General features: G+C 28.8%; 2 protein-coding genes across 13 annotated transcripts in view; one reads left to right on the forward strand and one right to left on the reverse strand.

The window, feature by feature from the left end:
* Nucleotides 1-7,865, forward strand: part of SERCA (ATPase sarcoplasmic/endoplasmic reticulum Ca2+ transporting SERCA) — a 91,503-nt gene extending 83,638 nt beyond the window's left edge. Inside the window, exon 18 of one of the 2 annotated variants that reach the window (XM_074125172.1) lies at nt 1-6,259. In XM_074125172.1, the coding sequence (XP_073981273.1) occupies nt 1-47 (47 nt within the window). In that variant the 3' untranslated portion in view covers nt 48-6,259. The other variant, XM_074125173.1, reaches the window with a different exon arrangement.
* LOC141452767 (uncharacterized) overlaps nt 6,378-16,271 on the reverse strand; it is a 22,604-nt gene continuing 12,710 nt past the window's right edge. For 5 of the 11 annotated variants that reach the window (XM_074125182.1, XM_074125181.1, XM_074125177.1 and 2 more), the window contains 8 exons: nt 16,073-16,247; nt 14,820-15,001; nt 13,198-13,430; nt 12,644-12,700; nt 12,427-12,568; nt 11,798-12,032; nt 10,359-10,452; nt 6,378-8,141 (listed from right to left, as the gene is read on the reverse strand). In XM_074125182.1, coding sequence (XP_073981283.1) covers nt 7,960-8,141; nt 10,359-10,452; nt 11,798-12,032; nt 12,427-12,568; nt 12,644-12,700; nt 13,198-13,430; nt 14,820-15,001; nt 16,073-16,247 — 1,300 coding nt within the window. In that variant the 3' untranslated portion in view covers nt 6,378-7,959. Of the gene's footprint in view, nt 8,142-10,351; nt 10,453-11,000; nt 11,150-11,723; nt 12,033-12,426; nt 12,569-12,643; nt 12,701-13,197; nt 13,431-14,819; nt 15,002-16,072; nt 16,248-16,271 lie in introns of all 11 variants that reach the window. The other 6 variants (XR_012457606.1, XR_012457607.1, XR_012457608.1 and 3 more) reach the window with 6 other exon arrangements.

The following is a 16,271-nucleotide window of genomic DNA, read 5'->3' on the forward strand; positions in this document are numbered from 1 at the left end:
ATGGTGAAGTGCCGACGGACCACAGGGAATCAATGGCCAGCTTGTAGTGGCATTTGAGCATGAAATATCAGTTCACCACAGCATATAACAGTTAAAAAAAATTATTATTACTGCATAACTTCATTTAAAACAACTTCGCACTTTGAATGAACAAAAAAAAACTTTCATCTCTACTAATCACCATTGCATCATCAAGCTTTTTCAACACACACATATCTTCTATCTCTGGCAACACTTTTTTTGTTTTGTTTTATTTTTTATTATAATTTTTTGATTTGAAATTTCTTTATGCTGCTTCTGTGCTAGTTGTGTTTTATCATTTATGTATTACTAATTTCTTTATATATAAATTTATTATTTATTATACAAAATTCATATATATAAATATTGAATCGGACTTTTTTAAATTATAAGAATAATGACTTTTTAGTCCAAAAATTCAAAGCGACATATCTTCGACGTTGGAAAAAATTAAATAAAAATGACTTTAATTGTGAAAGTGTATATTATTGTGGGTCATAAAGAATTTATTACTTGTTAAGGAAAATTATTTATATTTGTGTAAATAGACTAATAAGTTTTAGGCTAAATACAAAAAAGAAAGGGGTGTCCTTTAATTTTCAATTCTAAATCAGGGATTTTGTGAAGCTTGAATTAATAATTTAATGTTAGCGAGAAACGATTAAATTTGAAGAAAAAGAAATTGGTTATTATTTGACTGGGGGCAAAGTTATAAATTTCATTTTATGTGAAAGTGACTATGACAACTGAACGAGGAAGCACAATAAGTTTTTTGCAGTAAAATATATAAACATCTTCGCTGAAAACGGGGCGTTCATACTTAGAAAAATGCATTTCTGTTTTTTCCATTCTTTTGCACTCTTTCTTTCCTAGTTTACTTTAAACAAATTTAATGAGCAAGTACAAAAATAAAGTTAATTACATTCCTTATGTTTTTATTTATTTATTTATTTTTTGTTGTTTAATAAGGAAACTAGTTTCTTCTTCAACATTGTCCACAAATGAAACAAATAAGTCGTATTTTTAAAACTACAGAAAATAGAAAATAATAAGTATCTAAAGTGCTTCTTTTTTTTTTCTTTTGTGAAGCTTTTTTTCTGTAGGTTCTAAAAATGCATGAAAACTTAATATTTTTGATTATGAATATGAAGAAGGGTTTATAAAAACATATGTAGGATTGCAATCAAGGGCAGAGTGTCCATAATATTTACACAAAGAATAGGTTAACTGAGAAAATTATATAATGTTTGCTACCCACCTCTGACTGACTTGGATATCCGATTATCAGTTGGTTGAAAAGTCTGCCTAAAATAGACTCGACCTACTTCAAAATTTGACTTTTTAGAAGTACAGCATTAAAAGTAATAAAATTATAAAAAATTCACAATAAATTACAAATTTTGTAGAAATTATTACTCTTCTCCATGAAAATATTTATATCATGGAAGTAAACACTTGGCAAAATATGTCTTCGTTTTTTTTTGTAAAAGGTAGTCTTTTCAAATAAGTGGTTCTCTACTTACGTTTTTGTTTTTATAGATATTTATTCCCAATTTTATATGTACTTTGGGAATGGATGCTTTCTTTCCATTTGATGTTCTGATTAGAGACAAATTTATTGTCTGTCAATAGCTCTAATACTCGTAGCAAATAATGAAGTTTTATTTTTCTAAAAGTTTGACCGAATCTTGCTAACATTTAGGTACTTCCAACTTTTGTTTTTTCGCAGATATTCATACATCTTTATAACACTGTATTTTAAACAATGCTTAATGTTTTATATATATATTTTTTTAACAGTAGAGTTTCCAAAATTTAATAATACTAATTTCTCAATTTTAATTAAAACAAAATTATGTTAATATAAAATTTTGTAATTTACATAATAATTTTGGATGATGTTAATTCAAATTCAAATTTTTATAAAATTATCAGTGTTTTTTACATACATATTACAATTAGATGAAAAGGTATTTATATATTTTTTCTTCTTTTTTTTTTTTTTTAAATTAGTATTAAAATAAGGAAGTGCATTTAGAGAAAATTGATTAGGGGCTATTTGGGTTTATTTTCGTGTTTGTTTACTTCAAATAAAAATAAAAAACAAAATATGTAAATAATTTTTACATTTTAAATTTTTATATTTGTGTTTTTGTATGTGCGCCAACTAATGTCTATATAAATTTTTTCCTGCTTGTATATGAAGATTATCTTGGCTATGAGAGGGATATTTAATTTGCTTCTGGTTTATCGACCTAAATTTTTATATTCTAGTTGAGATGGTGTTTTTTTTTCTATCTTTCTTTTCTTTTTAATGAAAAACTAACAAAACAAAAATAAATACTTTAAGTTTTAAAATGTTGCCCACAATGTTTGCTGAAACGAAGCAGGTTTTTTTTAAGTAAATGATTTAAGTTTTTTTGGATAAATAATAGGTCTTTTGGAGCAAAAATCTTTCATACAATAGAATATGCAATTCTTTTTACGTTGTTTAGCCTTTATTTATGAGTCTTATTATCTAAACGTTTATGACCTTAGAGGAAATCCATCAGCTTGAGTTCTATTATAATTCAGACTGGTAATTGCCTCAGATCTTTTAGTGAATTATTGACCAGAAATGTTTGGGTGTATCTCAGACGTGGTAAAATTTACCATAGAAGCGTCTTTTGGCATCCCTCTCTGGAAAAATAAAACATTTTTTGCGTTTGTTCCACGCTTTCATGTCAGGTAACTTTTAGGAACTTATTACGCGCTTTCCATATCCTGTCGCCAAACTGGGTGGGTATATTGTTATACCTGCCCAGATCTTATTGTATTTAAAATTTTTATTTTTTTAAGCTTTATTTAAAAAAATAAATATGACAAAAGACATAATTTTCTAAGGAAGTATCTAGTAAAATACTAACTTAAACGCTCAGACTTTGAAATGACCTGATTTGTGTTTCCCTTTTTTTTTTAACAGCGATAATCTTTGCTATGTAGTTTTTTTTATTGTTTTATTTTTAATTAATTTTTTCAATATAATTTCAAAATAAGGTATTTTTCAAGGAATATTAATCTAGGATTCTTCTTCTATTAGGTATTAATTTTATTAAAATGCATAAATTTGTTTTTTAACACACTTAAAAAAACACATTCTTCACTTAGTAATTAAAAGTCATTTGCATATACCTTAATTTTTTTGGTCAAATTCAAATTTACACTTAATATTTCATGACAACACGAAATGTTCTTCTTTAATGTGTTAACTAACATTTCAATCATTATTTTTTTAATCAAACGGGAATGCATCTTATAGTTTTCAAGATACAAAGCCATTAATATAATTTAAAGCATGTACTTTCATTAAAAAAAAAAATCATTTGAGACAATTATATCTGTTTCAATAAATGGAATTTTTTTAATGAATTAATTAAATTAAGCAATTTCCATCAAATATTCTTTTTCTCTGAAATTGGAGTCAGTCTTGTATTCTGTAATTACTAATATATAAGGCGGCAGTTTCTGATTCTTCCCTACATTGAGCTACCTTTTTTACTTTTTCTTTCTGTTGTTTTTTCTTAACACCAATCCCTTTTTCGCATAAAATACGATAACCAAATTTAGAAGCGTTCATCTAGAATGTATCAAAACGGTATCAACTAAAATAATTTAATAAATGTCATAATTAAAAAGATTCACATTATATCATAAATTCATAAGTGATGTCTTCAATGCGTTAACAATAAAATTTAACGGATTATAAGAAAGTAAGCTATGTTTGAGAAAATGAGACACTGGTTAATTGCAAGTTTTTGGAGATGTATAAAGCAATTTTCGGCTGCGTGTCTACAGTTCGATTTCAAAAGAAATTCTCTTGAGCACAAACAGAATTGTTTTGCATTAAAAATTTAATAATATCGAAATTTAATTCGGCACAGTAAGCTTCTATATTTCTGGCATTTATTTCAAAACCTTCCAAATTAATGAAAAGAGAACGTCGAAAAGTAGGATATTTAAAAATTTACTGTCTTACACTAACATTTTGCTTCAAAACAATGTTTAAATGCCTGACCGACCACCACAGAAACACTATATTTAAAAAAATAATATATATCAAAATAAAAGGAAAGCTACAATGTTCCTACAGAAATCTTGTGTAAATTTTATTTATTTATTCAGTTAAGTTTATATCTCCACATAGTGTTAATAAGATGTGCATTTTAATAAGAATAATGCCAATTTACTATATTGTTGTGTGAGGTTTTCGCTTCAATCTCAAAATAAGGAAAAACGTTTTTGCTTCAATAAAAAAAAGAATATCAAATTCTCGTGAAGCATTAAACTTCCTTGGCTTTTGAAATGAATATAACAAGAAAATTAAACGAATCAAGTAAAGATGGGCTGGTGGTGAGCTAATGATTTCAGCAAGTGCGGACGTGTCCATGCTCTTCTAAATCGTAAATAACTAAGGTAAGAGTTCTTTAATTTTTGTTTACAGTTTTCTTTATTAAATAACATTTAAGTGGTATTTACAATTTGAATCTCAATTGATATTCAAGGTGGTAGGTTAAATATATTGAAAGTACATTATTAGAATTCTATTACATCTGAAAAATATTTTAAAGTTTTTTGTTGTAAGATGTTCCCAATAATGTATAATAATACATTGTGCGAATGTATGAAATATTTATTTGGTCTCTAACGAAAAGTTCTTCATGATTATTTTTCTTAAGATAGATGTGAAAAAGTCAATTCTATTTTACTACTTCGGCTAATTAAACTAATGTAGAATATTTCCAACTTTTTTCGAGTGTAAACTTTTAAGGCAAATTGTATCTCTTCAATTTTTCTTAGTGTGGTATCTATTCCGTTATAAAATAAATACTCGGGTAACAAAAATTTCAATTTGTAACACTAATATAAAATTAAATCTATTTAGGAGATTCATCACCTCCAGTTAAATCACTTTTTTCATATTCAGAGATTTAACCTTTATTAATTCTAAGTAGTTTAATACAATGATAGACTAGTTCAGGGGTCGGCAACCTATTTTAAGAAGAGAGCCATTTTCTCCTTAAATAATTTCAATAAATCTTACCAAGAGCCGCAAGGATGATAGTGTAAAGAACTCTGTAGATCATTTGTATTCACAAATTATTATTTTAGGATATTCAATAACATTTAAATGTTTTTTTGATTTATTTTCACATATTGCAAAGTAAATAAACGAATAAATAATAACTAAACCTGTGTTTGAATGAAAATGGCGGCAGCCTTTATAATTATGTACTGTATTTTAATATAATTCTATTCAATTTCAAACCAATCACATTTAAAATTCTTTTCACTTTAATAAATGAAATTTTCATTTGTTTCAATAAAATTGAAATATACAATTTATTTTGGACTGGCAGAAGAGCCACAAAATTTGGATAAAAGAGCCGCATGCGGCTCACGAGCCGCGGGTTGCCGACCCCTGGACTAGTTCATTATTCTGAAATAGCTCTAGAAGGAAGCCTAATCCACCCTTCCTCCACCAGAGCCAAAGAAAAATTTTTTCTTAGAAAGCGGTAATTTAAAAAAACTATTTGTATTCAACGTTTAACATCACAGTTCCAGAAATGTGGTATCTCCAAGGATTTTACTAGCAATGATAACGGTCGGATTCCCCGTTAACTATGAAGTATAAAGGATGAGCTTCTTCTTCTTCAGATTAACGGAGCTTTCTCGTAATATAATCGTGATGATAATTTATTTCTCATCCGCTGACGATACTGAGGCAAAATGAATAAAGCTTCAGCACCATCTTTTTTTTTTTTTACTCTCAAATACTCAAATGACTTGAAGTTCTCATGTCGTTATTTTGTAAAAATAGTTACGAATTAATCTGACTCGTCAAACCGTTCGCAATGTATGCGTTACCAGTAATTATAGAGAGGTTAACAATATTTTGCTAAAAAATTTAATAGATGATTTACTTTTTTGAATGCTTAAGGTCCAAGATATACGTATAAGCCTTGCATGTCTCTCTAGAATGAGAGATCTATTAAGACAAAGCTACACTCCTAATTCTAATTATACTAGTTGCAAAATATTTTTCGACTGAATCCTAAATATTAATTTCTATATATTAAAAAAAAAAAAAGATTCAGTTGATCTGTGTATTTATATATGTTTACTAAATCTATCTTCATGGTTTAAATTGTTTCTGAATTTTTTTTTTCCAGTTGGACCTCCTGTAACTGAAAGGAAATAAGTGAACCTTTAAGGACCTTCCAAGACACTATGCTGGTCGCGGCTTCCAGTAGAATATTAATAAACACAACATTTCAAGTTTCATAATAATTACAGTGATATAAGGACAATAACTGAAATTCTTTTTCTTTTTTTTAATATGAAATAATACATATATCAGTAAACTGTACTTGTTAATTTCTGTTTGTTTTTTTTTTAAAGCTGTATTCAAATGACTTGAGATTTTTTAAAAAAGAAATTTGTCCTTTTACCTGGTGAATTTTCATTTTTTGCCCTTAGCTTACTGTATTGATAACCAAAACTTCCATTCTGCCAGAAGAGACTCTAGTCAATCTCCACTTGTATAAAACGAAATATAAACTAACAACGAATCTTGTTGAACTCTGCAGCTGGCTGCAAAGTATTGTTCTGTTTAGTTACATATACTTATTTTAATTACTAATTAATTTCTTTTTTTCAGTGCTATAATCAATTAAAGACTCTAAAGTTAATAATCAACGGAATCATTTTCTTTCCCCTGAAAATAATAATCTCAATTCCATTTATAAGCAAACATTATTAAGTTTTATTTATAATTCGTTCTGTTTCATTCTTTTGTAATTCATTCATTAATAAAATTAAAAACCTCTCTTTTAGTTTTTAGAAATCTTTCGACATACATTGTGTACATAATTCTCTTCTCTGTATATTCTACAATTTTACATCTCACGTGTGTACTTTCTAGATTGTAGATATTTTCTTTCCTTTTCCAACATATTGTTACCTAAAAGATTAAAAAAAAAAAAAAAATAGTAATGGCATAAGGACATGCCAGTGATTACTGTAAAAATAAATAAATAAATAAATAAAATGTAATAATAAAAATTACAAGATCAAATCATCAAAAGGACAGTAATGTTCATTAAATGATTGTTATTGTTTTGTGAATTTTTTAAAAAATAAAATAATAAGTTAAAAAACATATATATTTATAAATAACATACCTTAAGAGCAAAAGTCGAAACGTTGGTTGTAAGTAGGCCCGCGTCGACTCCCTTTTTGAGACCACTTCAATAAAGGATGCCGAGAAAAAAACTGAGAACTGCTGCATACTAGGGAGATTATCGGACACCAAGAAAGAGAAGAGCGACGCGGATAGATGTAACCCGTTATCATCATTAATTTTTACCATCCCCGTGGTTGTTTCCTTGCCGAAGTTATGACTACATCAAAAACGAAATAAAAACATGTTTATATAGCGTGACAAGGCACCAGGGCCGTACCCGAGCCATTTAAATATAATATTTATTTTTTCGAGGTTCTACGTATTTTGTTTTGTTCAAATTATGTTTAATATAGATAATGCAAAGTGAAAATCAAATGAAGAATACTGATGAGAAAGAACCTCAGCTTAAGTTTTGTAAATTTATCGTAAGGGTAAATAAAGACAACGATATGTTAAAATAAAAATGAATAAAATATTTAAATAAATATGTAATTATTTTTAAATCATCTCAAATAATTATAGTTTTCATTAAGAGTAATAAAATTTCTTTATTTACTATTGATAGTATATTTTGTAAACATGTTTACTATCAATAAAGCGTTACTGGATGGTTTACATTTTATTTGTTTTTGATTTTTTAAAGTAAACAAGAAAGAAGTAAAACAGTATTATCATATTTAAACCAAATGAGATCCATGAATGTGTTCACCCCGTGTTTATAATTGAAGTATTTCTGTTTGTTCTTTTTTTGCTTCTGAAACTGCTTCAACTGCAGCGTTTTGAGCGTACAATCTTATTATAGTTTTCGTTAATTCTTTATTTTCTTCTTGTAAAGCTAATATACGTGCTTCGTTAAGCATTTTTTGTGCTTCCATGTCTTTTAGAGGATTACCTGTAACTGTTCAGAAAAAGTTAAATTAATAGCAACAAAATTAATTTCATTGCTTTGGAAATAAAAGAAACATAGCATTTATTCTATCAGATTACTAGCAGCTCATCATTTTGAGAAACCCCAAAACAAAATCGTCAGTAAAATTTTTAAATATTCTAAATGTGTTATGTTTTTAAATTTGATTATGGTAATGATGATAATGACATATGCAAATACACTACGCGCCCTCGCCAAGAATGTTTATAATATATATCTGTCACCCCAAATAACTCGTAAAATATTTAAAATAAAAATCATCATGCAAGTAGTTGCACATAGTTTTATTAATTAAAATTGTAGAACTTTTTGAGGAAATCTTGAGGAATTTAGAAACCTTAGCTGTAAAGTAGCACAACCGGACACCTGATTTTCTAACAATATAGATTTCTTGCAGCTCCGTAATTTCCCGTAATATTATATATATATAGTAAAACTGTACATTATACTGAAATGGTATTTAAGAGAGAAAGCATCTTAATGTTGCTGGAGTTCTCTTAAAGTCCCCAAAAATGTAATTGAAAAATGATCTAAACCTTTTTTAAAAAAAGTCACTGGAGTCATTGACGAGAAAATTGAAAACTGTAAGCTTTTCAAATAAAAGCTCTTTTTACTAAACAGTGAACCGGGCAAAGTGGAGCGTCATAATTATTAAGAGTTATTAATCTCCGGTGTAGTGAATTACTGATATGCTGAAAATAACCGAACTTCAAAATTCAAAATAGACAAAGGTAAAAAATAAATGGAGAGCAGGCAGATAAATATTAAGAAAATTCAATGTTAAAATGTATAAAGTACGCAAATGAAGTTATTATAATGGGTTCGCAACTAAATTTCCGCCGTTTATTTAAATTTTTTAAGTTTATATTTTGAAATGAAAATTAACAACTAATGAATCAACAATGTATTCTTCCTTGTTGTTAACAACTTCTTAACGTTCAACAAGATTTTCAGTACCTCGTTGGTAGAAATCACCCGGTTTCGACTAGAAAAATTTATCCAACCAAGCTCTCAATTCTGTATCAGTATTGAACGAAACTCCACGCATAGCATTTGAAAGAGATCTTAAGAGGTGGAAGTCTGTTGGTGCCAAATCGTGAGTTTACGGCGGGTGTGGCAGCACTTCCCAGCCATGCGTTTGATTGGCGGGCGTTGTCGTGCAGCGAAAGAACTCCATGCTACCGATTTGGTTTTTCCTCTTGAATAGCCGTGTTGAGTCGTTCCACTTGTTGAACAAAGAACTCCGCGTCAACCGTTTGGTACCGTTCAAGCAATTCGTGATGAATAATCCCTTCCCAGTTTTACGCGGATGAAGATCTTGCTTCACGCGCGGTGTCGCTTGTTTACCGGGTCTAAGCCATTCCTTGTGCTGCTTCATATTAAAGTACAGGCACTATTCTTCGTCTCCAGTAACGATTCGGGAAAGAAATCGTTGCTTGCGTCCCTGACGAGCTAGCAAAAAGAAGGAGGTGACAAAAATGCTCATTTTTCTCAACCTGAGATTCCATTTTAATGATCTGAAAATTAACGTAAATTAACTCGAACAAAAAAAAAGATTTTGGTAAAACAAAACCTTCCTTTTCGAATGATTTAAAACATTATGCCAAAAACATTTTATGACATGGCAATGTTAAAATTTAAAAAAAAAACGGCGTGAACTTTTTAGATCGGCTGCACAATAGGTAAAGATGATTTGCTTTATTTGGCAATTTCAGTAGATGTTGCGAGGCCCGAAAATTACTAACTTTAGTACATTACCAGGGAGTGAACTTAATCATCAGGTTAGTGTAGAAAATTTGACTTCAACTTATAACGGGTCTATCACGGCTCTAGGCCCGTCGTTCACTTCTCACAGCGAATTTAGCGAGTCAACGTTTTTAGTGGAAGTCAAAGTTTCTGTGTCAATCTGATGACGGATAAATTTTTAAATTTATTTATCACACTTTAAAGAGTTTCGCATCCGAAATTCGCATCACAAAATTTTTGTTTAGTTACATCTAAGTTTAATAGATGCAACATTTTTTTCTTTTATTTATACAAAACAATATTTTAATAGATTCTTTTACATGAACATTTAATTCTAAGAGATGCCTTGGAAGTTATGTTATACTTTCAGTTGCACGTTAATAAAGCAAGAAGTAAAAAGCCCCATGAATTTTAAGTCTTAAAAGAAAACGAACTATTTACTTGCTGCGCGCAGTACACATTTGAGAGAGAGCTGTTTCTTGAGCTTTTGTAATTGATCCATTACTAATTTCATTTCCTCAGAATTCTGTTCCATCTGAAATATTGATGTGTGATTTGCTATTAGAGGAATGTGTTTTATTATGACCAGACTTTGGATAAAAATTAGTATTTATACAAAAATATTTGTATATATTTGCAGAGCATTATTCTGCCCTAATAACATTAATACTGATGTCTTACATAGGACTTACTAGGTTTGCTTGAAATTTTTTTGAAGAACTAGGACAGAATGCACTCAAAAATTACTGACGCTTGGAATTATATTTATTAGTACATTAAATCAATTAACGAATGGAATAGAAAGTATTAACCACTCAAGTAGCTCAAACGGTTCGCGTTAATATAGTTATGAATCACTTTTGTAACGGCGCTGCCAAGGTAACTTAAATAACAAACTTTAAGTAGATGAAAATTATTAAATATTTTTCTGATTCGGAAGGACACCCAGATGAGACTGAAAGCATTGTGTCGCATACTATATTTTTTTCGGATACTGAAGAGATTCAGGCGAAACTTTATGTGCACCTACCACGAGAGTGAAGGCACATATTTTACTAATGAAATTTTTAAAATAAAATTTACCTAAAAATTATTAGTTACAGGTGGGATTCCACCTAAGAATTACAAGTCCTTACTTTTGCATTTCTTGATTTTGTAAATCTTTTGCATTTCTCCTTTTCAGATTTATTGAGTCTTTTAATTCGTCCTTTTTTTGTTTTTGTTTCCCCATGCTACGAAACGTCTAAATTTTAAAACTTTTAGGGGATATTTATGTAAACAGGAAATATGCCATAAACCGCATTATCTTACATTTTTCTCTTAGCATTTCTAATCTGTTACCATCTGGCAAATAATTAATAACAACAACATACTCTAAATCAAGTAATCTGCAGTTGCATAATACTGTAAGTACTTAGCATTTACCGACCTAAGTGTGGTCTTTAGATGATTTAAAAAAATGTTCCATTTTCAGTTTATAAGTAGTAAACCACGTAAACTGGCACAAAATACTGCATATTTTTAGTCAATTATAAAAGAAGTGAAACAAAATTTAATTCAATAAGTACAATAGCTCAGAGCTTCTTATACTAAAATCTTATAACATTTAAATTAAATGATAAAAATTGCTTTAAAAATTTTGCTTCATTAAATATACTGTAACCACATATAGGAAAATTCTTAGTACAGAACCAAACAACGGCAGCGCCTTAGTTCATCTGGCCGCCTACCATAATAAGGCGAAAAGTGTTAACACTTTCTGTTCCATACGCTAAGATTTAACTATCTAAATTAGATAATATTTACACATGATAAACAGCAATGTTCCGTATTCAAATTAATTACTTCTCAAAAATGTTTAGAATTAAAAATAAAAATACATTTTCCTTTAGAGATTTGTTTTCTTCCAACACTCCTTTGTAATCACTCCAAAGTTCTGATTCATATTTTTGTCTTGCATCAACTTTATCTTTTAGTATTGTCCGTTCTTTTTCATTGCATTTCAGTTCATTGGTTAATTGCTCAATTTTTTTATTCAGAGACTCCAGCTTAAAATCCTTAATTGCAATTTCGTCATTAAGATTAAATATTTTTTTATCACCTTCTTGTTGTATACTGAAAAAATATTCAATCTTTCACACATTTTTCATCAAATAAACCACCGATAGCCTACTCTCCAATTAGATTAGAGAGGCTGTCACTAAGGCAGCATAATTTGAATAGGAGCATTTTTCAGTGACAAAAATTCATTAAAATTAATAGAATGTTATGAAAAAATTAATAAATAAAAAGCAGCAGAATGTGTAATATTTTTAAAATGAACTATTGTTAGCTACGAAAAACATAAAACCAATTTTTGCGGATAATTTAATTTAATAATTTACAATCCCTTTGATAAAGATTAATTAGACACGTAGACCTATTATTTGATTACAGACATTACAGACAAATATCCATCAACTTCATTTTAATTTCATTTATCAAATATCAATGTATTTAGAGTACTTACTTCTCAAGTTCAGCTTCCAGATAATCAATTTTCAACTTTTTTGTATTTATTTCGCGAGAAAGATTAACAAATTTTTCTTTGGAATCAATATATTTACTCTTTTCCTCTTTCAATTCCTTTTTAAGCTTAGATATTAGGTTCTCTTAAACAAATAAGAATATTTTTTATGCAACTCTAAGATGTTAGAGAAGTTGAGAAAGGTTTAAAATATATCTACCATATTGTTTAACTTGATCCCTTACAACTTCATTTTCATTAGTCTCAGTCGCAACGTCTGCAATAATAAGTAGTTATTAAAATCCAGACAAGTAAACCAACAGAACTGAACCATTGAAACACTCATTAAATCAATAAATTAATGTAAAATAATAATTGAGAGAATATTTAAAATTCAGATTATTATATTTTGACAGTGAATTACATTGAATTGGTACAACAGATTGAGAATAAATCCAAATAATAGTATTTCAGTAAACCGAGAGTAACGGTCTTAAAAGTGAGCAGCAGGGGTGTACATGTTTGAACTCTGCTTGAGAAGAAATATATCATTCAGGGACCGTCCTGTCTAAAGAGGAGGTGCGATCAAAAAATGAAAATGAATATTTTTGATTAGAATTACAGGAACTTGCAATCAGCTTACTGCAGCCTAAAATTTGGAGCTTTAGATTAGAATAACATCTCCAAACATTGTTTACATAACAATAAACATTGATATCGTTCTTTTTTTCTCCACCTCTGTAAAAATAGACTTATTCTTTACTTGATATTCACCTTCATATTTATGATTTCTTATAGCTACTTGCTTCTGAAGAGATAGTCTTACTTCATCAGCTTCATTTATATTTTTTTTTAGAGCCATATTTTCGTTGCGTAAATTTGTAATAGTTTTTAGTGAATCATAAGCAACGTCTGAGAGTAATTGGAAATCTTTACCAATTGCCTCACACCATTTTGTAATCGCTGCCCATTGAGAAACGTAAAATACATCCATTGCCATTTCTTTCCTGCATAAAAAAAAAAATTACATATCTATTAGACAGAGAATAGATAATTCTTTTATTTAAATTTAACTTTAAGAGTTTTTATTGAGTGTATGAAAGATAGTCTTAAATTTACTTTCTCTTAATATCCTAGAAAAGAAGATTTATTTTGATGTGTGCAAGTTTTAACAATAGCGTTTTAAAGGAAATATCCATTTTGAGGCCCCTTAAATCCCATTAAGTGGTTTTTGCATATCGATCATATGTGTGTGAATCTGTTTTTGGAGGAGGTAAGCACAATTCAAAAGACAAGAGGGAAATACAATTTGATTTATAGATTTGTAATGCCACCATTAAATCTTTCAATCAATAGTAAGTTTTTGAACAAAATCAGCCAATTGGAAAAGCCACTTTATCGAATCAATAAGGGCACTTTTGGTAATTTTGGAGACCTCCAACTAAGATGCAAATTTCATTGTAATGAAATTCATGGTAACCACTTACGAAACATTTATTAAAATTATATATGAACATATAATTCAAATTTGAAGAAATTCAGGCGACTTAAAGTGCTACATTACTGGAAAAACTCTTTTAGTTTTTGCGATGTTTTGATCGAAAATTATTCTATTAATTTTCTTTGAACCTTATGCACAGCTTACATAAATTTATATAAAGTCTGTTACTGTTATTTGAAATATTATCGTAAAGGCACTGTTCAAAAAGGGTTTTTTAAGTTTTCTGGAAGTATCTATCTAGACTAGATGTTGTGTCTATTAATTTGAATTAAAACTATTATTTCAGAGTTTTTGGAATTAGATAGTTGTTGAGGGAGCTGTGGGTTTCTTTCATTGGATTTTTTTATACTTTTACTCAAATCAATTTATTTTTCATAACATTAAAACAGATATTTAATACTTTAAACATTAGTTAACATTGACGGATGCCAGCAAAAAGCTTTATGAACATTTGTTTCACAAGTTCCAAGATACTACAAAACCTGTTATATTAAATAAGTACCCGTGATATAGAAAATACATAATTTCAAAAGAAAAAAAAAATTGTTTTCTATAGTTTTAGTGGAATACACAAATAATCTTTCAGAAAACACAGTTGGTAAATTTATTTATCACTTAAAGCTGCTTCTAATAAACGAAAGGTAGTGTTATTGGAAATACAGATTCTCTTGTAACAACCAAGATATATATTTTTGTTTAGTGCTGGTAGGTAAGTTTTGGTCTTATTGGATTTTCTCAGAAATATTTAGGTTCGATAAACGTTATAATATCTAAGTCTTCAATAAGTTGGGCATGAGTGTATTATTTAAAGATAACACAAGTTTATTATAGGACAATTCAAAGTTAAAAATATAAAATACTCACATAAAGGTCTGTGCTAAGTAACTGTACTTACTTTACCTCCATTACATGGCTTCCTTTAAATTCATATTTATCACAAATAAGTTCCACTTTTCCAACTAAATCTATAATTAAACTCTTTGATGTGTGACAATTCTCACAAGAAGTTAAACTAACAGTTTCTGTTTGAGTGACCTCGTTAGTTGATCCAAGTTCATAAAATTTGTTTTCAGTTTCCTTAAAAAAAGTATGTTCTTATAATAATTATTTGTTTAGAAAAAATTATTTGCAAAAAAAAAAAATGATGTTTTAAATAGGATTTTTTCAGCAGCTGTATGGAGCTACAAATTTTACATCCCGTAAAATAACTGCACCCAAGAAAGAGTTTTTTGGGGTCAAAATCATTCCAAGAAATTTTACGAAAAAAATAAAAGTCTTCCAATATGTTATATAAAATAGGAGTCATAATATTTTTAATAAAATGTAAGTGAAAAGTGAACTACATTCATTTTTGATTACAAAACAAGATTAAATTGTTTAATTCTCCTAAATCTACATAGAAACATAACTCCATCAGCTATCAGCCATCTAATTGATTCTTAGAAGTTGGGTTTTCAGCCTATATTCCATCGCTACTTACGGATTTGTTTTGGCAATCTTAGTTAGCATGATACACCTCTTCAGTTCTGTCTGTTTGATCAGATGTAAGAGTCTGAAGACGCTTGAAGGGTACGAGTTTTGAGAGCCGTACTCTCGGCCATTAATGCTCTTTATACTGATAGAATGATAGAAAATATTCAATTGCTGTTTCTTCTTCTTTTATAAGACTCTCTGTTGACATGTCCATGCAATGTGTACTCAGTCAGCGATCGCCCTTCCCAAGAGGTATACGATCATCCAGACAATATTTACATACATACATCAGTTAATAAACTTTAAATTAACTTATTTTTCACACGTTCTACAGATTTCTTTTGGACTTATAGATTCAATATGAAAAAAAAGGTTTGCTCAGTAACAGGTATAAACTGCAGTGTTCTAGTGATAATAGTAATGAGATATAAAAGGTTAAATTTCAGATGTAACAAAATTCGTTCAAATTTCAAATGTTTATATCACTTTTTGTATAGCTCAGATTTCAATGAACTCTTTCCGGAATTGTAGAGTAATGTTTCCTCTAACTACATTTGGGATGATAAAAATTCTGGAGCCCAGTAACTAGGATCAATAATAAATATAGTATTCTTAAAATAACAAAAATCATGGTTTAAGATTTCAGGGACTTAAAATAAAATGTCGAATTCTTACTGCTCTATTGAGTATCTCCTGGACGTACTGTATTCGATTCCATAACATACAGGCTAGAGTTTTCAAAGCTAGATTTGTGTCAGTTAAACGTACAATTCCAGATGTAGCGAAATACTCATTAACAATTGGAATTTGATGAAGATATTTCACTAATAACCGCATGTATACAGTCAGTCTGAAAATATCGTTATATTTTATT

The sequence above is a fragment of the Rhodnius prolixus genome, unplaced genomic scaffold (assembly GCF_049639745.1).
Source record: "Rhodnius prolixus isolate KJV_2025 unplaced genomic scaffold, Rpr scaffold_3, whole genome shotgun sequence".
Lineage (NCBI taxonomy): Eukaryota > Metazoa > Arthropoda > Insecta > Hemiptera > Reduviidae > Rhodnius > Rhodnius prolixus.